Source organism: Psittacula echo (assembly GCF_963264785.1).
Source record: "Psittacula echo genome assembly, chromosome: 1".
In the NCBI taxonomy this organism is placed as follows: Eukaryota; Metazoa; Chordata; class Aves; order Psittaciformes; family Psittacidae; genus Psittacula; species Psittacula echo.
The window spans coordinates 52,012,435-52,037,382 of record NC_137735.1 but is presented as its reverse complement, the minus strand read 5'-3'; the positions used below and the strand labels follow the sequence as shown (position 1 = coordinate 52,037,382).

Below are 24,948 nucleotides of genomic sequence, written 5' to 3'. Positions count from 1 at the left end.
ATTTGGGAATAGCACTGAACTTGCAACCACTGGTGGGCCTTGTCTGGAGAAACTGAAAAGAAAACTGGCTTTTGACTCTGCCTTGAACTTTCAAGAACCTTTGGACTATTTGGACGCCAGTACCCAGATATCTGACCTGATTATTAATAATGCTCTGCATTCTGTAATATAGCTGCTGTATTTATCATTTTGATGTAGTGCTGGACTCAACCAGTGATCTTACCAGATGTTGTTTGAACCTCTATATTCTTATATGATAATGGGGAAAGGTGGAAGAATCTAGGGTCAAACTGCAGATCTGCTGTTTTTATCCATCTGCAGAACTCCAGCTTCCCAGCACCATTTGAGAGGAGGAGTCGTAGAGTACAGGATAACAGTGCTGCTGGCTTCTTGCTATGTCTTCTTTGCCAAAAAAGAAAAAAATATCCTTGCAAAATACACACAGTGGTGAGAAAGAGATTCCAAATGCTGACGAGTTTGTTGCTGTAGCTGCCTCTTTCCTACTGAAAGGTAAAGCTCAGCAGAGTCAGAAACGAAATCTGACTCTAAGTTGTTTTAACCATGAACTGTTTCTTTCTATAGAGCAACAGACTGGAACCCAGGCAGTAAAAAATCTCCTGCGCTGCCACCCACCAGATGGCTAGAAGGTGGTCTACTACACTTACATTCACTGAATTAGTAAGACCTCTATACTTACAAAATTCAGATAATGATGTCTGACTTCTGCATACAAGCAACCAACACTTCAGTACATCTCCTTATCCTGGATTTTATAACCAAATCCTAATTACTGATTAATCCTCTTCAAAAATCTACATTGAATCAAGTACAAATCAGAATATTCAAGTAGCAAAATACCCACATATAAAAACAAAGGAATAATCAGTGCTGTAAACAAAAACACATGCAATGCATAGGCTTTTGAGTAACACGTTGCTGTTATTTTAAACCCAAGAACAAGTATGTAGTCTTTTCCCCATTTGTAGTAGATGAGAAAATCCAGATCCTATACACTTCAGTTTTCATCTGTTTCATATGAAAAAAACTATTCCTTTTTATTTAGTGCCCAGTCCACTTGCATTTCTTACATAATGGTAAAAGTAAGGCTAAGGTATTCAGTAACTGAATGTCTCTTCTAGAGCCTGAACCTTCATTCTCATCTCAAACTATATCCCATTACAACTAAGATATTGAAGTGTCTGAGAGGTGCTGGAGCAATCCCTTAACTTCTTAACTGTTAGAATAAAACCTGTATTTTTTCTATTTCACTTCTGAAAAAAAATATCTCAAAACAGATTTTGTGCTATTTAAATTTGCCAAACCAATTTCTTGTAAGCTTAATTAAAGAAAACCACAATTCTCATCTTACTGGAGTAATTGTATCAGGACACCCACCGGGAATGGATTTCCACGCACAGAATATAAGCTCCTAAAATATGGGCACATAATGGAAGGATTGACACATCTTTAATGATGACAGGGCCAAGGTAATAAAATCTAACACCACAATGTTACCTCTTTATACCAAAAATATACAGAAATAAACAAATAGAACATGTTGAGAAATTATACAGAAACTCTGTTAAACATTTTAAAGGGTAATAAAAATGCCTTTGGCCCATTAAATGTACTCTGCTGACTACATGAACCAGTGCCAAAAATGTATCAAAGCTTTTACAAAGAAGAAAAAAAAAATAAAAGAAAAAGGTCCAAGAACTTGGTAGCGTGTGTCCTCCTTACTGAATAACTAAATGAATGTGCTGGGCATAATCCATGATAAAGTATACAGGACATTTCATCTTACAGTAAGCCATGTGCACACATATATACATGCACATATTACCCACATATTTATATCCACAAGCACACTTGATGTGGAAGTTAGAACCCATGTGATAATTTGGCAGGGATATGACACAGTCAGTCCACATTCTGTTTATATCTCTTCAATAATATAATTTTTTCAACTTTCTCTAAAATTTAAAACTTTGGAATACATTCTAATATTACTTTAAGAAACCCGAATCTCCTATAAAAAATCACTTTCCTTTTCTCCATTATTTTCATCTCGAGCACTAGAGCAAGTTTCTGTCCACAGGCAGTTGCAAAGGAGCATTTCACAGTCCAAAAAGCAGTTTCATCTGAGGACAGAAAAGTTGTGGACAGAGATTTTTTTCCAATTCTGAAAAAGACAGAGATCAAACTTAGAAACAAGTGATTTTTATTTTACCTCAGAACCGATTTATCATTAAAAAAAAATAAATAGCGTGTATTACTCCATCTGTATTAACATGTATTTCTCCATCTCTTGTGCAGTTAATTTGTAAGGAAAAATTCTAATCCCAGTAATTAAATAGTAATAGCTGCAATTAAAATTACAGCTATTGTAAATTCTTTCTCAAAAGTAAACATTCTATCTAGTGCTACCATCAATTCCAGACACTGTTCTGTGACTAAACCTAGGTCTATCTCTTTCCAAATCATAACACTTTAGTTTTTAGTACTATACCTAAGCCTGGTTGCACTAATATGTGCTTCAAACTTTTTGAATGTATTTGCTCTACTATCTCTTTAAGTGGTCAGAAGAGAGAGGAGAGACCCTGAGCCTTAAATAATTACTGGAAAACAATAAGAATCCAAATTATTCTTTCCTTTAAGCTTCCTAGTCCATCTTCTCCACTTCACATCTTCTTCATAAAGACTGTTAATCTTTTATCAAAATTTCACATGCTTTACTAAATGCCAACAGCCCACAATTCACTAATCTTGCTGCCACATTTGCATTACAGTCCATTAGATTTAACCTCTCAGCCAATAACAAGAGGCTTTTCTTTAATGTTGTTTTCAAGTCATCTAGCTTTTTAAGGACCCCGCAGACAGAAACCATCTCTGGAAGTCACTCTAACTTTACCTTAGTTTGGATTCTTTTAGTATCAGTATTATCAAAAAAAGAAATCAGAATCATGTATCAAGAGGATTTGGATAGCCCTGTGCAGGTAAAGGGGAAATTGATGACTTGCTTGGAAAAATCCAAAGGCAAAAGAAATGCAGATGAAGACTTTCACTTTGCTATTTGAAACAACCACAAAAGGTTGGAAAGTCGGTAGACTGGGATTACTCCAGTGACTGTGTACACTCCTGTCTTTGTACAGGAATGGTAATTCAATCTGTTGACAGTGACTTCTACTATGACCTCTGGAAGACGTCACAATAAACTCAGGATGGATCTATGAAAATCATGTTTGAAAAATTCAAAGCTAACCAGACGACAAAGAGTTTGGCTTCCCTTTCGAACCAGATGGAAGAGATTTTGCGTAAAGCCCATGTAGTTTTATTTTCTTGTGTTCAAACCCAAAACAGCTGAGGTCTAAGTGACTTTGGATCACTAAATACATGTCTGATTTTTCCCTTTACCTAATTTCATTTTTCTCTTGCAGTTGAATTTACTCATCTTTCAGCTGCTAAGCTAATATGTGGGACATTAGCTTCGTGGAGTTTTCCGTGAACATTACTATATACGGCTGCAGTCAGGTTAAAACAACATGTATGCACTTACGGAGGCAAGAATATAGAGCCTCTTCCCTGTGCTTATTCTAACAGCTTTGGCCAATCAAAATAATATTTTACTGAAGAGTTTGAAATATTAGAATGGCACAAGCGTAAGATTTAAGATTCAGTCTCTTACATATCCATTTTTCTTCAGATATATTATCAAAAACATGACTAAGTATTAATAACACAAAGTAATTGACAGAAAAAAATCTTGTAATAAGGAATAGTAGCACAGATATTGTCTTATCAGTCAAACCAAGTATAAGAATAAAGACATGAGAAAGAATTTCATAGAGAACATTTGGCAGCAGGCATAAATCATAGGTGGGATGAATGAGGTGCTCCCAGTTATTCTAGATCAGCTCTTCTGCTATAGCAATAAATGTAAAGCCCATTATGTTGATTGTGCATAGAGTATTATCAACAATATGCATAGCTCAACCTATAAGCTAATATAGTTTACATTATCCTGCCAAGCTACTCAGTCATTAACTGCTCTTGTGTTTCGTCATTTATTTAACTTCCACATTTTGTAATATTTTCATTCACACCTAAAATCATACAAAGCTATTAATGAAATAGAAGGTGGTTTGATATGATATTTTCAGCAACATTTCCTGGAAAGTGTGTAAAATTATATATGAATCCAGTTAAGCCCTTGCTTTCCATTAAGAAAAGCATTTCTCGCACACAAATGCAAAAAATTGTGCCTAAAAGTGTGAAATAAAAATCATCCTCCTTTGTCTGCTTGAGAGGGTTGCAGAATAGTTTAGTCTGGGAGGGACCTGGGAAATTATCTAGCCCAAACTCCTGCTCCAAGTAGGGTCACACCAAGTTGCTCAGGGCTTTCTTCAGCTGGGTTTTAAAAAGAGTGGGGACTACACAACCTCTCTGAGTAACACAATGCCCCAGTAAGACAGAAATTCATTAAATACAATGCAATAAATCTTGTGGACAAACCAACAAGCTGCACACTTTTTAAGATGTACATGCTCTCAAAAAGCTGGAGACCTAAAAAGAAGTGAAAAATGGTCTTCTATTCCCATTTTTCACCCACTTAATTTTTCATTATTTGAACTACTATCAGTGTGAGGCTTTTCTTATTTATGATTCAAAATATGAAAATGGCTTGAAAATGAGTAGTTTTGGGTTTTTTTTTTCAAATCCAGCATTTTGCTCTCATCAGTTGTATGTGAACTTACCTGAAACCCTCTGGGACTACATACACTCATTCCAGATGTACCTCTGTTTGTCCACGGCATGTGCAGCAGCAACAATAATAGCACCAGCAACAATAATAGCACCAGCTTGGTGTCTGTGCTGACACTGCTGCCCTTCCTGTGGCCAACTGTAAATGAATACAAATGCTCAGCTGAAGTTTGCGGTATTTTTGCAAGCAAAACTCAGCGAGGCAATTTGGTCAACCATGATTGTTCTGATGTTATCAAAAACATCACAAATTCATTTCAGCTCTTCCTGTTGTAACAGACTTGGTCATCTGTTATAGTTTTATACAGCACTTCTATTTTTTCTGTGTGCCTGTGATAGGGTTTTTTTCCTCAGTTTCTCCCCGATGAGGATAGAAAAGGACCTGATTAGGGCCATGAAACTTCTGCTGGATTGCAGAGCAGTTTGTAGGAAAGGTCCTGCTAGCTGGCTATTTTTATTTTCTGGCATCATTAGATGTCTGGAAAAATGCCCCGAAAAATTGAGTCCAGGCACCTTGACTTCAGAAATTGTTATATAGTAACCAGAAATTTCCTCTTTCCCCACCTACTTTTAAAAATTTTAACAGTGGAATATATTGAAACATGCAGAGAACTATAAACCAGCCAAGTGGACTTGCATAAAACTCACCAAAATGATCCACTTCGGCAGTGGAATAAATCAGAGGAAATATCAGCTAGGAAAGAGGATATGCAAAGAAAGCGACTGCAAACCGCTAGTTAAAATTGAAGTGTGATATCCCTTTCAATTCACATTTCTTTATTCTCCAACAGCCAATGACATTTTCTAAAGAACTTTTGCTCTGTTAAGAGGTTTGCTTTCAGGAAAAACTCCCATCAAATCCATTTTATTTGTCCTTCTCCATAGAAAAAATGCAAAAATACAAATAAAGATCGTCCTTTCCTTTGGACCAGCATGGAATGTTTACAGGCTGTCACTTCAAGGGCACATTTGTCCCTTGGTGTTGGATGTAAACGCAGTCACTTCACGCTGGCTAATGAACATCTCCTGGGAGATGTGACAAGTGTTGAAACGCATACGACAAGCCTTATTCTTCTGCCAGATTGCTGTCCCCAGCATTTTATAGGCCAACATCTTTTGTCTGTGGGGAGGAAGGAAGCCGAGTGCCTCAAAGATGAGGGCAAGGTTGGAAACTGAGATCAGAGCCTGAATGCTCTGGCATCTGTTACAAGCACACGGAGTTGAAATGATATTTCTGAGAACTCCCATTACTGTTTATAACTATGTATTCCAAGAAAACTCCCAATATAGTAGCCATCGTGAACAAAGTCTGCAGGCTAGAAGCAACAGATGAGCTAACCTTTCTGCTTTTTTGGGGCATATTTTCTTTGGCCCAGAGCTGCAGGCAGGACAGCTGCTATGGTGCAAGGTGCAGGAGGCACTGCAGGTGCAGGCGAGGAGGGCTGGCTCCTGCCCTACCTCAGCAGACCAGGATGCAGCCAAGAGAACAGGACTGAAATGCTCATCGATGAAATGGCAATCATAACCAGGCTTCTCTTATCCTCCCTGCTTCTGTAGTTCAGAATGCTTTGTAAGGGTGGGAGCACGCTGGCAATACAACACGAGGTTTTGGCTTCAGCTTCTGCTGCCCAGATAGGCTGTGATGAGGAGTGGACATGCTCCTTTTCGTCCCTTTTTCTGCCAAAGATGGGCAGACACGGAACCCCAGGAGCTGCCATGCGCATCCCAACCACTTCTCTGGTTCCAACTTCTCAACCTTAGTGTTTCAGAAAGAAAAACCAAAACCCAAAGAGACCAGTTTTAACCGTGAGGGCAATCGCAGCACCCAGCAAGCAAGCAGTGCAGCCATCACTTTAATCGCTTCCCACAAAATACCCTCAGAGCTTGAGTTTTGGCATTTGACTAATATCAAAGTCCTTACCTATGCTTTCGTTCCTATTTTTATTTCTCCCCATAATATTAGCTTCAGATTTCACTGGTTTACTTACTTTTTAATTAAAGACTTTGACATTTCAAAGCCATGTTATATTTCCTATCTTGGCAATATTCGAAGAAAGACTACACAGATGGGCAAATAATCATATCAAGATCTGAGGTAACACTTCCCTTCATCTCAGTCCACTTGGGTAAACTCACACCACATGCCAGCGTGAGCTATTCTTGTAGTAAGGGCTGTAATCCCTGCTGAAACTTATTTAAGAAGGGTAATTTTGGCTATGCATAAGAGCCATACATCAAATATATTACAGGTGAAATCTGCTGGGAAGTGCTCTGACATTTATAAGTTACACAGGCGGTATATATTACAGAGGCTTCAAATTCTGAGCAAATGTGACAGAATATATTTTTATATGGTAACTTTATCTGCAGTCTCTTAAAAAGGAATCACCAAACCCATTTGAATTCTATGGCTTTTGTTGCTGTCTTTTGGTTTGCTTGGGTTTTAGTTTTCAGTTTTGCTTTTTCAAGTCTCCAGCCTTTACAGTTCAATCTTTTCACTTCAGTTCTTCCTAGGTATTCCCTCTGTGCAAATGGACTGCAATGCTATCTCATTTCTGAAGAGGAGTTTGGAAGGCTTGGACAGCATCTGTAATGAGAGCTGTGTGATGATGCAAACCTTTACCATCTCCTCTCCCTTTTACAGGGTGCTGCATGCATCCTGGCACTTTTCCCAGGGAGAAGAAGAGCCAGGTGCCCTATGAGACAGCAAAGGCAGCCTGAACCAACCCTGAAATGCAAGCATGTGATAAATGTGATGGTGGCTGATTCTACCTTGGACATGAATAAGCTACCACAGCTACAAAACCTAGTTTCTTTGCAGATATCCATCTCTTTCTTTACACCAAAGTTCTCAAGTTACCCCAGCAAGCTCTTGGATATCTGTTCCGTTACAGTTATTTGCCACTGAATTAAAGTCCTCTGTAAACCATTTATTTCTTATTGTGCTCTGGTGTATTGGGGGCATCTGAGGCTCACTTGTAAAACTACAGGCAACATGTTTCTTGCACATAGCGTAATTCTCACGTGGAGTTTTAAAAGTTAAAGCCAACTCACCCACATGAAGGTGGTCTAACAGCAGTAATCCCAACAAGTAAATGGCTGCTTGGCACAGTCTGCATACAGCTCACATTGACATTTTGTTGGATTCATTTCCACAGCACTGCTTTTGGCTCCTCCATGGCATTGCAGAAGGGAAACGTTCCTGCCACAGGCAGACTGATGCATAAAGCCGAGGATGCGAGGCATGGAAACCCTCTCCAACATGAGCAGAAAAACTGTCAAAACACAAGGTACTTTAAGATATCCCCCTAGGAAAACAGTAGCTGCTTTCTCATAAGAGGGTACGGTAGTTACCAGTTGCAGCCATCTAGGCCAAGCCCAGGAATGATGGTCACTGAGCCCTGCACTTCCAAGGCACGGTTCCCCTCTAGACTGCTGTATCTGTACCAGACTCCAACTTGACCAACTTCAGATGACCTCTTTTGTCTTCACAGCATCTATAAATTTCTATTTCCTCCTCTAGTTCTAGCATAAAACTTCCCCTTAACGTGTATCTGCCCAATTCTGGAGTAGTGACATGCTTTAGGTTTGGCATCTTAGACCTCCATGCGACAAGAAGAGGTCAATGCTGCTGACTTGAGGATAGTTTTGTTACACCATAGGGCGGACAGCATGTATTTTATATGGACCTGGGAAGCATCAGGACAGCACAGTCCCAAAGACTGCAGCTATTTTTAGCTATGCAAACATACAACATATCAAATACTAAATATGTCACTGGTCCAGAATTAAAAATTGCCACTGCTGGCCCTTAGGCTGCTGTAACTTTTAGGAGAAGATTCACACTGTAGCTAGACTCACATATATAATTGCACTGATTCAAGTTCACTTCGACTTGTTACCTTCTACTTGAGGAATAATAATGATGTTGCGAATAATTTTGATTAAACTCACCCTCTATATGAAATGACAAATGTAAACGGCTTAGAAAGTGTGTATATTGCCTGAGTCTGCAAGGAAGAGAAGTAGCCTGCTCAATTTCACAACAATAATAATTTTGTTAAAAAAGTCTAGGAATATAAACATTGATAAACTTGCCTTACAAATGTTATTGTAAAGATGCCTGTGACAGACTGCTTGAAGTCAAAGCCTAATAAAGTAGTTATCTTCAAGGGGACTTCTTACATGTTTAAAAGGAAGCACGTGCATCAGGGCTTTGCTGGGTTCCAGGCACTGAGTATTGTGTTTGCAACAAGTGGTGTGCAACCTGCAGTCTCTGGTTTACTCCAATGGGCAATTCCCTGGGTCCAGATCCCAGGTCAAAAGGTTGTACATAGAGTGTTGCAATGGAGCTCCTCTGTCCAGAGCCAGTGACCAAGAATGAGAGAAGAGCTGCAGGCTGTGTTTTGTGTTCAACATCTTCCTGAGTCAGAAAATAAATTTTTCTATTCTTTGCATATATCTGCATATTATCCTTATGACAACCATAACAAAAGAAAGATAATTAAAACCAAACTGATTGGAATTAACACAATAATAAACAGTTTGCTTAATATCTCTGACTATAAGAAAAGTGAAGCAAATGCTTCTGTCTAAGCTCCGGGGGGCGGGGGGGGAGGAATTTTTCTTAAAAAGCAAAATATTTAGCTCACCTCACATGAAAACAATCTCCTTTTTGATGCTGCTTGAATGGGCAGCATCACTTGTCCAGTATCATTAATTCTTTCTTTGTCTCCATTTGCTCTCTTCGATGCATCATCTCTGGCCAGCGGTTAGGAGTCTAAGTAACATACCAGGATGGTTTTTATTAAGCTAACCTCAAAAGTATTTAGTTACTTTTACCTTACTTAGAATTTCCATTAGCAAGAAAAGCTGTATATTAGCCTTTACTTCAGCTATACAAGTTTTGCTTTAGCTTTTTCAGTCTACGCCTAGTGTATCAACATCAATATTTGAATTGAGCTTGCCCGAAATCTCTGGTAGAAGTTAAAGCAACTTCATTTCTGCTCATTAGAGGACCTTGATGTGCCCTTTTACTAATCTCTTTCTACCTAGACCAAAGTCCTTTTCCTCATATGCCATTTGCTGTGTAGTGTGATGCATTCCTAGAGGAGGAAAATTTAGAGGACATACAGTGTTATCTTTCATTATAGGGCCTTCATTTCTGTGTGCATGAACACATACAAGCCATATAGACATTACATTAGTCAGGTTATATCATTGACTGCTGTGCCTGGTCTTTGCCTGCTAATAAATCTTCCCGGGGATTTATTATTACACTCCAAACCTCGGAATAATTTGAGCTTTGAACCAGACCAGAGCATTGATGTAAACACCATACCAGTATGTGCCTTTGCTGTACAGATTATACACCATTTAAAGAACATCTGTAAGATTTAAAAGATAGTGCAAATTGTGTCAGGGACAACAGATAATGGTCCGTGGTGAAACACACAAAGATAGAAAAGTACTGTTGGCCGCTTTGGCTCCTCCCTGGAGAGTCCTGCTTTGGCTGCTCCCTGAAAAGTCAAACTTTGGTTCCTACCCAGAAAGTTCCGCTTTAGAAATCCCCAGAAAAGTCTCAACTCTTAGAGACCTTTCTAGATATTGCTGGCCACTTCTTCCGACATAGGCTGCCCCCCTGCATCACAATGAGTGTGCGTTTTTATCAGTATAAAAGCTCGAACCTCATGCGATGCAGTGGAGGCAGAACCTCATGCCACCCAGGTCAACCTTGCCTCCGCAGGGACGCCCGCTAAGATTGAGCCTGCCACCTCACACTGCGATGATGATTCTCAGAGCTGGTTTCCTGATTATCTTCACAGAGTCCTTGGGGTTAGTAAGATAGCCAAACATCAGAAGTATCCTTTACTGTATCCTTTACTGTATATCTCTGTATTTTCCTATATTAACAAACTAGGTGTGAGTTCTGTATTTGTCTCACATTCTCTCTCAGCTGGAATCCCCGAACTCTGGAACACCAATTCAGTCCTCTTCAGCTAAAAACTTCAGTTACCCCGTTGCATGCTCTGGTTTCCATAGGAATCCACTCTCATTCAGTACGGTTCAACTCAATGAAATGAGAGCACCTCCTAAAGGTACCATCCCCATTGCTCTCGGCACATTTTGAATGAGATGCAGATCCTAATTTTCTGTTATACTGGGACTGAGACGAACAATGCTCTCAAAAGCTGATTAATCAAAAGCAAAATTTATTCTCCCCCCTCCCTTTCTTTTTAATTTGTTATTTGAGGCATCAAACTACGTGTAATAACTAAAACAGCCTTTACCATAGGTGTGTTGTGTTCATCTAACATCACATTACTGAGTTCATTGAGAGTAAAGAGAACACACTGATGGCTAAACACTTGGGTCATTAAATACATTTCTTAGGGCTAAGCTGTCTTTTACCCCCGAACACCGAAAATGTTTTGTGCATTAAAATATGCTGCAGGTTCATGCCATGTGCTCTTTGGGGTACTGTTCCTACCCTGCTTCATGAGAGCCAGCTGGGGCTGGACAGGCACGAGGAGAAAGAATCCTGAATGAGAGAAAAGGAGCAGCTCCCAAAGGCTTCCTCTATCCATGGTCCAGAGCACCAGCCTGGCCAAAGCAGGGGATGCCCAGGACTGTGAGAGAGAGGCGAGGCATTTCACTCCTCCAGCATCCTCATTGACCAGACACTGCTCAGTCAAATTGTAGCTGGTATCTAGTAGTATGCAGGTAGGGAGGTCCAGATGGACAGGAACTCCAAACAAGGTAGCACTGACAAAAATGACACAGCAGGGTATCAGACTGTGGATCCTCATGTAGTTATTCATCTCTGGCTGACATGGAGGAGGATATGAAATCTATGCACTGAGGTTGTGCTGGACAAGGTTCATAACCCACAGACCAGAAGGAGTGATGGATTTGTTTAGCCAAGAGCCAAGCAAAGAGCTACCAGAAATGTGTCAGCTCTCAGAGCAGCTGGATGCCCCTTGCACTGGGGCATGGTTAGCACAGCCTCTCAGTGCTCCCTCATGCAGCATTCTAAACAGCATATGGAAAACAGCAGCTCCAACTTTGCACACAGCAGCAGGTAAAAAGCTTAGTTTTAATGATTAGATGAGATTTTCCAGTCTGTTTCTTCCCCCAAAAAATCTGGTGGTACACAAGGGCTGCAGCAGCTCGAGGTGCATTTCCCACTCACAGACACATGGAACTGCTCTGCAGAATCTCTACATGGACTTTAGCAGAGGTGGCTATGCCAGGAACTGGAAGAAGTTCAGAGAAGCAAAGTCCAGAGGGAATTTGAGATAGGGCTGCTGCCTCCAGACAGCACAGGATGGGACGGTGTAATTTGAAGCAGCAGCTGGCACCGGTAATGTTAAACAACACTTGCTTCAGCCTCTGAGTAGCCCAGGATTATCTGATGAAAGAAAAGGATTTCTTTGTGCTCCCAAGCACACCATAAAGATGAAAAAGCTATTTGACCTCAAGGAAAAAAAGGAGAAGAAAAATGTGCACAGTCTGATGAAGAATATAAATGTAGAATAGGAAGGGAAGAAAGTCCCCTCCCATGAGGCTACAAGGTCTGCATTCCCCTTCAGAGCATCCTTGTCTCCTGCTTGCTGTTTTACCTTGCCATCCCCTGATCTTCTCCCTTTTTCAAACCATGCTCTCATGAATCTCTGGCCTGGCGGGCTGCTTCTGACAAGACCTCTGTAGCAGCAGGACCTATCCAAGGAAAGGAGTTGGAGCCTGGATGCAGCTGTGGTGGTAATCCACAGCTCACATATATTGATTTTCATGTAACTGTTTGTACCCATTGTGTCATTCCAAATTATGACTCTCAGTTTCACACTGGCAGAACATTGTTTAGCTAGTGATCCAGTGCTCCCACAATGCACCACAATCCTTGACAGCTAATTACCATTGAGCAGAAAAATACAGAATTCTCCTATTACGATGATGTAACTGCCTAGAAGATGATTGTGGTTATCAGGAAAACTGTACCAAAGCTCTAGAGCCTTGTAAAAGACAAACCTTAAAAGCAAGAAAATAGGCTACTGCTGATCTTTTCGGGGATGTACCATAGGCTTCACCAGCGCATTCCTAGAAATTGATTTCCACCAAGTCTTGTATGGTACTTGCCAGCTGGGGTTAAACCATGACACCACCACAGACATCTACTTGGAATAAATAAAAATGGAAGCACCAAAACCTAACAACTCTCCAGATTTTGCAGGAGCTTCTAGCCAACTATGACATGAGTTCTATTAAAACAGGGGGAAAAGCACTTGATCAGCCACATACTTGGGAAAATATATAAAGAAATGAGGAATATGCAAGATTCAAAGACAAATTTGCAGCCTTATTGTAGTATCATTTTATTTTCGTTGATATACACTGAATTATTTCAGAGAAAGCCCAACCTATTTGCTTCTTCACGTACCACTTGTCGAATTTCCCAGCAATCCTTTATTGCTTGTCAGTGGATACCACATGGGGAAAAAGAAAGTCACACAGCAGATTAATTTCACTGGGGTTGATTAGTGTAAGCCAAGTGTAAGTCCAAGACTGGGCCCTAGGTGCTATAAATATTAAGTTGCTCTATTTCATAATACCTACCTGCCTCCAACAAGCAGAGGCTGGGCACATATGAAGAAAAGCAGGCCCTATATTAAAATATATTAAATATTTATACTTAATATATATAATATATAAATAGCATATATTACATATATTTATATAAATATTAATATATAATCTTAATATATTAACATTTATATATTTATATATATATATAAAATCCTTCCCTATAAAATATAATTTCTTTGCATGCAGCAGGAAAGGGTGATTGCTTTTATATGTCATGATCAACACTTTCAATAATGGAAGTGAATTTGAAAAAACAAACACTCCATTAATTTTTGAGAGATCTGAGTAATTCTCAATCCACCCCTAATGGACACTTTTGAAGAGCTTACATAATTCTGATATCGGTAAAAATCTAATTTTCACTTAGTGAAAATGCCAATAGCTCGTCTTTCATGCAGAGCCAAGTTATTTATGAATTTACCATCTTTTTCATTCTTAGAGAATATTGATCCAAGCACAGGATCAAAAATTTTATGTTACATTTGAGTAGAAGTGTATAACAATTCAATTAAATTTGATCGAATCAGCAAGATGCTTGATTATGAAGATTAGTATCAGGGAAAGATTTCCACTTTCATACCCAACCTGTTCTTGTTCATGCAGAGAACTGAACATCGGAGATTTGAGAAATGAAATACAGTTAGGAAGGATTTTTACTTCTTGTAGTGGTGCTCCTGTCTCTGAGTAGACACGCTACTCACCTGTTTTGTCATCTACCAAATGAGAGCATTTCTTCAAGTAGATTTGTGACACTCAGATCCTTAGTTTTATTCTGATCTCAGTCATAGGGCAAATGTCAGCAGAAGACTAAATACAGTTTTGATACCAGTCATGTTTAATTTGGAGGGGAATAAGCTGAAATCTGAGGCTGTATCTGCTTAGGTTATCAATGATTTTGGCCCTACACTTTTTTTCATGTGTTTCCCTTCTGCTTAATGGAGTTCAAGTGAAAGAAAGAGTTTATGTGGGATATAATTACCACTTTGGTCTAGTATCTTGACTTATTTTTCCAGTGGAAACTTCTGGGTGGGAAAACTTGACACTTTGGAAAACATGCCAAAACTCAGTGCAAGTTTATATTTACCAAGGGAACATTTGACATTTCATTGATGCATCACAAAGAGAAATAAGGGACACACCTGACAGGATTATCTCGTATTGACATGCTTTAAAACAAACAATGGCACTGCCCAGCAGTAAGAAAAAGCAAAGCAAAGGCATGTGTGCTGAAAAGGAAATAACTGTGATTCTATGGAAAGTGTGAATATTACTTAGAGCACAATGATACAATCCTTCATTTCAGTATAAGGAGAAAGCTTTCAAAACATACTCAAAACACCAGATATTTTTTAAAAGTTTAAGGTATTTCTAGTGCAAATACGAAAGTGCCTTATTGCTAAATATTTGGGAAAAAAATAAGATTTTATGGAAAATATTTTTTCCAAATCAGCCATATGTAAATTTTAGCATGGTTATTTTAAATTTCTTTAGAAACACTTTTGCTTGCACTCCATCTTATTATAACATGCCATTCTGACCCAAGACAAACTTTCATGAGACTGCTAGATTTGGGCTTATCAGAAATGTGAACACTTTGCCCTATTTTTCGGTCATTGATGCAAGTTTCCTATCTATGCCAACCTCAGCTTTCATGGCAAACAATAATGAAAAAGACCTTCAGGCAAGCAATAAAGAGCAATATAAAAGCTCATTATAAGCCCAATTCATAAAATTACAAGCTGTAGTGTGCAATATGCACAAGTAAAACCGAAAACCAAGTTCAAGCACACCAAACGAGATTATAAACTAGCTGTTGTTTTTCTGTCTGGGAAAAGCAATTCTTTAATGAGCTTGGAAACACAGTTAAATATTTTCTTTCGTAAATACAAGAGAAAGCCACATCACTTTTGAGACTTCTGCTGGGCAGCTTTTCCTCCTCTCTCTTTTCCCTTTTTAAATTTTAAATACTGCATAGGAACCATTTTCTCTGTGAGGTTCCCATAGTTAGGACTAAACCCTTCTCAGAGGAATTTTGGCACCTTATTAATTAGTTGGTTATGAGAAGGAGCTGCACTCTTTCAGTGACTCCTATTTTGCCATCAGTAAAGTGTGATCCCATAATAAATTTCCATCAAGCAAACTATTTCTGGTAATTCCCCCTAATTAACACCAGCCTGCTAATAATAAATTAGGCCCTATGTGTTTCTGATATAACCAAGATCTTGTCTGAGTACAAGATATTAACCAATGTCCCGAGAAAGTAAAACTTGAACCTAAATTAAGCCTTTACTGGTAAAAGGATTTATATGCAATTTTGTGAGAAACCCTTTGAAGATCTCATACAGAGCATTTTGACCAGTAAACATTTTGAGTGACAGAGAGATTTGTTCTGTGCTGAGCAGCGAAAGTGGATTTATTGTGAAAATACACCGTTCGGTTTTAAGCCTGTAAATCTTACACTGGATTACAGCATCTTAATGAATGAATGACAGATCTCTTTTTTTTTTGTCAGTGCATTTTAATGTTACATGACGTTGTGATTGATAGAAACCAAACCTTTGCCATTAAAATGTCAAATACAGACTTGATGCCTTTAAAAGTTTGGATTCTGGAGTTTAATATACTGTTTGCAAATAGACTTGCATTTGTCTCATTCATAGCCTAAACACTGAAGGGCAGGCAAGCTTTCTATAAAGTTGCCTCTAAATTTTATAGAGCTGTGTGCAGTGCTTTCCTTTGCTTGTGTAAATAAAGGTAGAAAACAATGGTGCATTTGCCTAGTTAAGAGATACTCAGCTAAGGAGAGTCTTACCAGGTTGGTATTATCATGAAGTAATTGGCCATGTTATAGTAGACAGTTAAGCATCCCATGGTGAAAGCAGAGACTGCTGTGTGCCAAGGCTAGGTACAGTATTGGATATAGCTTGCCAGAGTTGGCAGTATTTCCTTGAACAGTCTCAACTTAGGAAAATATTAACCACTTCCGAACAAGCATTGCAAAGTATTCCAAGACGGTCAGTAGAATGAAGCAACGACAGTAAATAAATAGTAATTGGCTAATATTGAGTTTTACATTGTTACATATTCTACAGTGCTCAATATTGTATTTCCATCTTCCATTCTATCTTAAGAATGGAAGATGGAATGGAAGAGAATCAGAGACTCACAGAGGTTGGAATGGGTGTTTGGAGATGAAGGGACCTTGACTAGTCCAAAGGCCATCTCCAGTGGGGTCCCAAGTATCTCCAAGGACAGAAACTCTGAGCAACCTATGCCAATGTTTGACCATCCTCACAGTTGTCCTGTCCCTAAGTACCACTTTGCCAGGCCTGGCTCCATCTTCTTTACTCTCCCCTCCAAGTATTTGTGCACATGTATGAGATGCCCCCTGAGCCTTCTCTTCTCCAGCCTAAACAGTACCAGCTCTCAGCTCCTTCATGTGTGACAAATGCTCCAAGCCCTAGCTCTGCACTCCCATATGTCCACGTTTCTCTTGTACTGGTGAGACCAGCACTGGACCCAGCATTCCAAATGTGTCTCACCAAGGATGAGCAAAGAAGGACGATCATCTCCCTCACACTGTTGATAATGCTCCACCTAATGGACGCCAGGAGGCTGGTGGTCTTTCTTGTCACAAAGAGGACATCACTGGCTAATGGTCAGCCTGGCGTCCACCAGGACCTCCAGGTCCTTTACTGTAAAGCAAACCTTCATTATATCCCCAAAATCTGAAGAACAAGCAACTCAAATAGTACCTATTCATGTGTACAATCATAACTTTCCTTTACTACCTATGATTCAGGAAAAGAAAACATCTGGCCACCATGAAACAACTGAGAACAGAGTTTGGAGGTTGTGTTGGGTTTGTTTGGTTTTTAATTATAATTAAATTTGCAGATGTGAACAGCCAAAATTGATGCCGAAGACTATTAAACACAAGCAAGGAAATCACCAGGACTTTACAGCTGGTGGTTTAGCATAAAATAATGAGAAAAAAAATTAAATTCAAACAAGTAATGTGTGAATTCACATAGTTCCCCTTACTCTTGTTTGCAAAGCCACGTGTATGGCTAGATGATGCAAGTCGCTCCATGAAGAAACAGGTACAAAGAAACTGAAGAGACCAACACACATTGAACCACATTTCGACTCAATCTTGCTTTCAAGTTTATTGCATTGTTATATTAAGCATTTATATTTACATATAATTCTGAATTATTTAGCTACAATATACTGAAACTATTGTGATGATTCAATTATTAATTTATACAGACATTCTACTTTCAAATGGAGTTAAACCCAGTATTCTTACAGGTGGAAGAAAAATAATTTTTTGGAAGAAAAATAATTACTGACTGAAAATGCATGCAAAAAACTACAGTAGTTAGGTTACTAACATACCTCTCCTGACTTTCTAACATTCCCTCAAAACACGAATGCTATATATGTGTTGTATGAAAAGTAGTTGGGAATTTCACTAAATCCCAAAATGGTGATAGAAGGGTGCTGATTTTTTGCTATGTCAATTCTGCAGTTAAATACACATGTGTATGTGCATATATATCTCCCAATGTACATGCATATGCGTGCATGTATAGAGAGGTATATATGAACACATACACACACTCACACACCAGCAAATTCTAGAGGTAAATATGCAGGCTTACAAACAAAACAAAAACCAAAGATACTAGTATGAAATAGTCCTAAACAAAAAACAGATAATAAATATTCAGTGAGATATATGGCATTATTATAAAGTGCTCTACTAAAATCTCACTTATTAAAATAACAATAAAAATTATGTTCCTTTTAGTTGATTTATATAATTTGGTAGAGCCATTAAATATTATTATGTATCAGCGACTCTATGCTTCCTTTAAAATTTTAAACAAATAGATAAAAGCAGAAATTAAAAGGCAAAGCAGCTAAATGAAGCAGTACTATTGGAGCCTTCCAGGCTTTTGTCCTCAAATTCATTCATGACTGCAAAATTTCAGTCCCTAGAGTTTATAGATTAAGAAGTATAATTCCAATTAAAATTACGAAACTAAACAAAATTCAATTTGATCTTAAGGACAATGACAAAATGAGAAGTTTCTACCCTACTTTAAAATAGAAAGGTTTTTATTGCAGAAATAATTGAATGCCTTTTCCTAGGCATTCCCATTCTCTTTCCTCATGCATGTGCAATATAGTTCCTCTGAAACCTACCCTCTAAGTCTCATTTCTCCCCATTTCACCTATTTTCAAAAGCAACCTGGCTCATATATTACCATATCTTGTCCAGTCTGCTTCTACCCTTCTGATTTTCAGCCAAACTCACAAAAGAACACATCTGAAAGAGTGTAAACATTTTAAACAGCTTTATGCCATTTCTTCCGTACCACCAGAAGTTAAAGAGACACGTGGTAGTATTGAAGAAAAAACAACTTCAGAAAATAAACTGAAACAGCCCCACAATGTGAACCTGTCTCACTGAAATAATGAGAAAACAAAATACCTTTTCATATTTTAGCACAGGAATTTTAGCGCCGGTCCCCGTCGTCCCCCCCCCCCCCCCCCATTGATGTTCCTTGTTACAATTGCTTTACTCAGCCATGGCAATTTCTTTTGATTTTCCACATGGTTTTATGCATAAACCTGTCTTCTGTATTAGTAAAAAATCAACGAAAAAACAAACCCCAAAACAACAAAATCAGCAAATGGTTACTTTCAATGTCTACTGGAAAAGCACTGAAGACTAATGATTCAGCTGTGATATCCCAGTTGAATTAAATAACAAGTAAATTCAGTTTCCTTCAGGAATCTGATCTGGCCCCGAGAGGGCCCCCTTTCCTGTTGTGCAACTTTGCTGGTGTGACATTCACCCCACGCCAAGGGTCACCACCTCTTCCCTATCTACTCCCTACCAACACCATCCCTATCCCTAAGTGGGACTTAGCTGGTGCACAGGTCTTGCACTGACTCTCTGTATGGAGGCAAAATCCATATCAAGCCATAGAAATGGCTACATCTCCCGGCTTGCAGTAAATGCATGATGACAGCATTGTCTCTCTGCTCCCTTGCAAGAACTGAGAGATACTGAGCTGCCAAACTCAATATTATATTAGTCAACAATATATTCCCTACACGTGAAGGAAGAGAGACAAATAGAACCTAAACTAATTAAAAAAAAATCATAACAGCTGAGCAAGAAAGCAAGTTTTCGGTATACTACCTGGCACACCACCAATACACATATTCATGAGCTACATGGTAAAGAATGTACTGAGAGAAAAACAATGTCCTCAGTTGCACTTCAGCAATTTCCCTCATTCAACAACAGAGTCTCACATTCTGGATATAAACCTGTTGCCTGCAGATTCAGTGCAATTTCCCCTTTCCAAGGCACTTAAAACTATCTAAAACCTGAACTGTGAACATAAGAGTGTAACTCCCTGCTTCCTTATTTTTAAGATCTGCTCTGACATTTGCATCCTGTCAAACATACCTTCATTAGCAGGACTTTTTTGGCTAGTATTCTGGTAGTACACCAGAACACCAGAATTTTGGCTAGTATTCTGGTAGTCAAAGAAGAAGCAACAGTATCCCATTTATGATTTATTCTAAGTAGCATCTTCTAAACTATTCTTGTTCACCAGCATGGACACCACCCCATGTAACTGCTTTGTAAAAATCCGTGTCCTTTTCAGATTCATCAGAGATTTAACTGCAAAGGCACAGGTACATGTAATTGTGCAGGAGACTTCATCATGTATATGAGTATCAGATAAAAATATCAGTTGAACTATATATTCCGTGTAATATTAACGTTGCTTTGAATTCCTTTTAATGGAGTTTAGCTGCAACACTTCTAGACACACTGCAAATAACATTGCAGTAAAGTGATCTGAACTGCTGAAGCCAATCTCCTTTTATTTGTTGAATAGCAGCAAACTCAAGACTTCTAATACCAGTATTTATTTTTACAGATGCTTCACTTCTCATACTGAAGCAGATATAAATGTGGTCATAACATCATGAAACCAATACACTAATGTGCCAAATGCAGAGGTAAAGGCACTCCAATCGTTTGGCTTGGATGCAATTTCCTGATTCCTATCTTTTTATGAAGGAAACCCATATAATTGATAAACATTTTAAATTTGTGTACAACACCCTCCACAAGTTTCTACATTATTTTCCATTCTAGAAAATCATATATAAATAATTTTAACCAATTACTGAACATGGACATTTTAACCTTTCTTTCCGCTCAGTACATTTGTTACACAAGATGAGCTACATGCATCAGATGTTGATAGAATGAGCATGTTTCTTGCACAGTGGCTTGTCCTTCTTGGAGAAGAAAGTCTGACCCTCCAAACTGTCATTACATACCTGAAATGGGATAAAAAAAAAGAGAAAAGATCACCCAATTCAGAAGAAGGAATTACACCATACAGAATGCTAAACCATGGCATCTGTGCACAAATATGTTCAAAGAATAAGAATTACTACATTTTTCTTAGGGACGCTCTTTTTGATGAAATACTAATGGTTGATGTAAGCATAACCCTTCTTTCTTTAAGTCAGCAAGCTCTTAACTGGGAGCAGCGTTAGATTCAGCATTTAAAAAGAAACCAAATCATTAGGATTGGGGGTTCGGGGTGGTTTATTTTTGGTCATGCAATATTTGCAGGTGATACTCTGGCTACAGTGTCTATATTAAAACACAACCTTTTCTTTTAGGGCCTTCAAAACTTGCCGTGAGGAAGGGTTAACATCAAGGGTTAAACACCAGGACACATGGCTGCAACATAGGCCAGCTCCTCTGGACTGGCGCCAAAGGCTCACAATAGCAACACACCTTCCAAGTAACTGGGAAAGTGCTTTTTGTTTGGACTCAGAGGATTGAAAGAGGCTATAGCTGTTAACTCCCACATTGGTCAGGTTAGCACAAGCACTGCTGCCAGGGGTTTGTTTAAAATGTACATTAGTTTTACTTACTGAGCATACAAAGCAAGTGTCATGCCAAGTGTGGCCCAGAGCTTCAAGAAACCTGTCTCCAGCTTCAATGGGGAATTCACAGCCATGGCACATGGTACCGAAGAGGGCATAGTAATCTGCAAACAAATACAATCAGATTTTAAAGCTGAAGCATCTGCAGAAAAACAAGACTGACCCTTTGAAACCATTGTGCTTTTCTTTCAATGGCAGTGGGTTTACACTAGTTGAGTTTTGTAATACTGGGTACCCTGAGTAAAGAGTTCCTAGATCGAGAGACAGGATGTCCTCCTTTCCTCGCTAATTCAGTTCTCAGCCCCCTCCTTACCCTTTCAAGTGAGCAATGCTTCCACCTTCCTGGTGTTTCATTTCTTTGAGTTCAATAGCATACTCAAGGTAGGGAAATTTGTGTGCCACACAAATGCAAGAGCACTTGGGTGGGCTCCGTGTGCTCCTTACGTTCCCTCCAGCTCTGCCTTGAAAGCACACCCTGGCTGTTCACAGGACAGACCTCAGTAAGTAATAACAGCCTGCCTACATTCTGGCACAATATTTGTCCCAGAATGCACCACACACAATCATGCAATTATTAGGCTTCTGTCTTAAACAGTCTAGCAATGCAGATCAAGTCAGAACAGTTTTCTAGTCAATGGAGTTTATTATAGCTTTGAAAAACCCCAACCAACCAATCAACCAAAAACCCCGCACAAAAAACCCAAACCAAAACCAAACCAGAGACCTCTAACAAAAAGTATCAGTAAGGTGTTAGAGTGGTTCTTAGTGACTGCCACCACTGAAGTGTATTTGCACCACACATTTTTAGGCACAAGATTGACTTAGTGGTGCTGGAGGCTACCCTGGAGCCAGCAGAGAAAAGTTCCTCCTGCCATCTCAGGGAGCAGGGACCAAAACAAAGGGCACCGAATAGTTCATATTCCTCACTGACTGCAGAGCTTGAAAAAGAGAGAGCAGGGCAGACTAGCAAGATAAAATGCATGCATAAAGTTGGGTGGGAGGCACTGACATCCACACCCATCCCCATGGCCTCAGTGTGTGGCACTCGCTCTTCCGTGCATAGAGCCATCTCAGGGGCTGCAAGTCACCACAGCCCTTTGCTGCCTGCCAGTGCAGACTTAAATTTTACCCCAGGTTTTCTGGTCTTTTCTACTTATTTCGACTCTCAAACACCCCATTCTAGAGAAGGAAATGTTGTTTTCCCGCACAGAAGACAACAGCATGAGTGCTATAAAATGAATTTGGAATTGGCATGCTACCATGGCAAATACATAATGTCATGCAACATTACGTCTTCATAAGATGAACTTAAGAACAGAGTGGCAACCATAACGAAGCTTTGGACTCCATCCTTAATAGTAACAGTTTGCCTTGGACAGGGAAATTAGATACCAGGGATTGTTTTCAAGGAGACTTATAAGGAGTGGCAAGCAGGGTACAAGGAGATTTTGTTTCTCTACCAGATTATACAGATGTGCTGAAGCTCTAGTGCCTACTGCAGCAGAGGCTTTATCATGTGCCAAACCCAAGAAAAAAGTCCTCTTTTTGTTCAGTAAGACAGTGTTTTGTATGATGACCTCAAAAAGCATAACCATAGGAGGCATCTCAGAAGAATGGGGAACACAAGTGTTCTGGAAAAGCAAAGCCCTCAATGGCTGCCAGTGGCAAGAAACAGCTTCCTTGATTGCCTTTCTTAATCTGTGCTACTCGGATGAATTTGCAAGTGTTTAAGCAGAAGACAGATGATAAAAATGTGAAATGGTAGGACACATCTGTGCAAACCCCCTGAAGGACACAGTCTCATGACCACACTGTTTCAGCTCTTTGCATCTGTGTTCATACAGAATCTTTTAGTGATATTTTCCTGGTGCCAGTAGTTAAAGCCCTTTGTAAGTTGGCTGTGGCTTGTGTTGATAAGTTTATTGGCTTTTCTTCAGAAGAAAGGGCAATAGATAAGGCAGACTGAAGGGCATCAGCTTTCCTTTGCATGCTTGAATTGTGATACCACAGAAGCCTTCCAAAGCAGACTTCTCATACAGTCACATACCAATGCTTCCCGCACACAGCATTTTCAAAACTAGATTACTAACTCTGCACTTAAAGTTCAAAGTTGTAGATATCTGCACTTTTAATTTAATTTAGCATTGACATCCAAACCCAGAACATTTTGCAGATTAAACCCCCCTTAATACTAATAGCTAATGCTATTATAATTTCAAACATAGATTTAAAATTAGAACGTTCCTTTGCACTAGGAAGGAAAGCTGGCAATGACATTTATTTCTTATTTTTTTTTTAAAATCAGTCATAGACTCTTAGCTCCAGATAGACTGAAAGTCTTTGAAGAACAAATATATCTCAAATTAACAGCTAGTTAGAAAGCCATGGCCATTACAATGTGTCACTGCCAATAACACCTCACAGAATGTATCCACATTAACTTGTGATAGCAACTTTCTATCTCAGAAATAAACTTTGTAAGAAGCATAGCATTCTTGACATTTTTATCCTGGTTTCCTCACAGTATAGAAAAGTGCTCACAGTGTAGAAAAGTGTGCATTTGAGCAAGGAAGTCGTAACAGTAGCACAAATCAATGCACCACACAACATACGGATCATTTGGTGGCAGGAACAAGAATTCAATATTAGAACAAACTTGGGTCACGAGCTTTCCACCCAAAGGGGAGCTATTGATTCCTCCAGTACTATTTTTGAATCATCAAATGGTTGCAAGATTAAGGGCTTCGGGTTGCTCCAGGATGAAATTTCACCGTGCTGTCACACTGGAGGATGCTGCTCATGTATCTGTTTCCTCTGCTGCTCCATGAATTCAATAGGAGCAATACATTACCCTACTCATGTCACTGAATTAGCAATAACCTACTGCATCCTTTCATATCTGCCAACACCTTATTACAGCCACTCTGACAGATACATTTTAGATAAATTTTGCCTACTTTCCTCATCCTTCCTATACCTAGCACTCTCCATGGCACCCACTGTGAGCAACTGTGGGATTGATCCAGAAGGAAATCTTAGCTCTAAACAGGTTGCCAGGATGTTATGCTAAATCTTTTCCTGGTCAATCCACTTCCACCTCTAGTTAAACTACAGTAAAAACAGAAAAGGTTTGACTGATGGTTCTAACACAGATGTAAACATCATGCAGTGTGAAAATAGACAATTTTGATACAATTTTCTTTCTTTTCAATTTTGTGGGAATTGTTTTACAAATACTATCTTTTTCCTTCCAACCCCAAAAGGATACATGGAAAGTTTTAAGCAAATGAGGAAACCAACGTAAATAAAGACTTCATACTAATAAAAAGATATGATTAGCTGGAAGTGCTAAAAACCAAACCAGAGTCCCTCTGAACTTCTAAGCCACATCTTTCATGTAATAATGCTCATCAGGCTTTCAAGTACTATAATCACATCACTGTATTTTTCCCCCGACAGCCTGTTTTTTTTTATCCCAAGCTTATGTTCAACAGATGTTATCCCTGATCCTGAAAAAAATTTCCTGGGCAGACTGCTTAC

At 39.1% G+C, this 24,948-nt stretch overlaps 1 protein-coding gene across 2 annotated transcripts in view; it reads right to left on the bottom strand.

Annotated features, from left to right (window-relative positions):
- Positions 1-18,981: 18,981 nt before the first annotated feature.
- PDLIM5 (PDZ and LIM domain 5) overlaps positions 18,982-24,948 on the bottom strand; it is a 122,673-nt gene continuing 116,706 nt past the window's right edge. For both annotated transcript variants that reach the window (XM_080622033.1, XM_080622034.1), the window contains exons 12-13: positions 21,397-21,512; positions 18,982-20,787 (exon numbers count right to left, since the gene is read on the bottom strand). In XM_080622033.1, the coding sequence (XP_080478159.1) occupies positions 20,698-20,787; positions 21,397-21,512 (206 nt within the window). In that variant the 3' untranslated portion in view covers positions 18,982-20,697. The remainder of the gene's footprint in view (positions 20,788-21,396; positions 21,513-24,948) is intronic.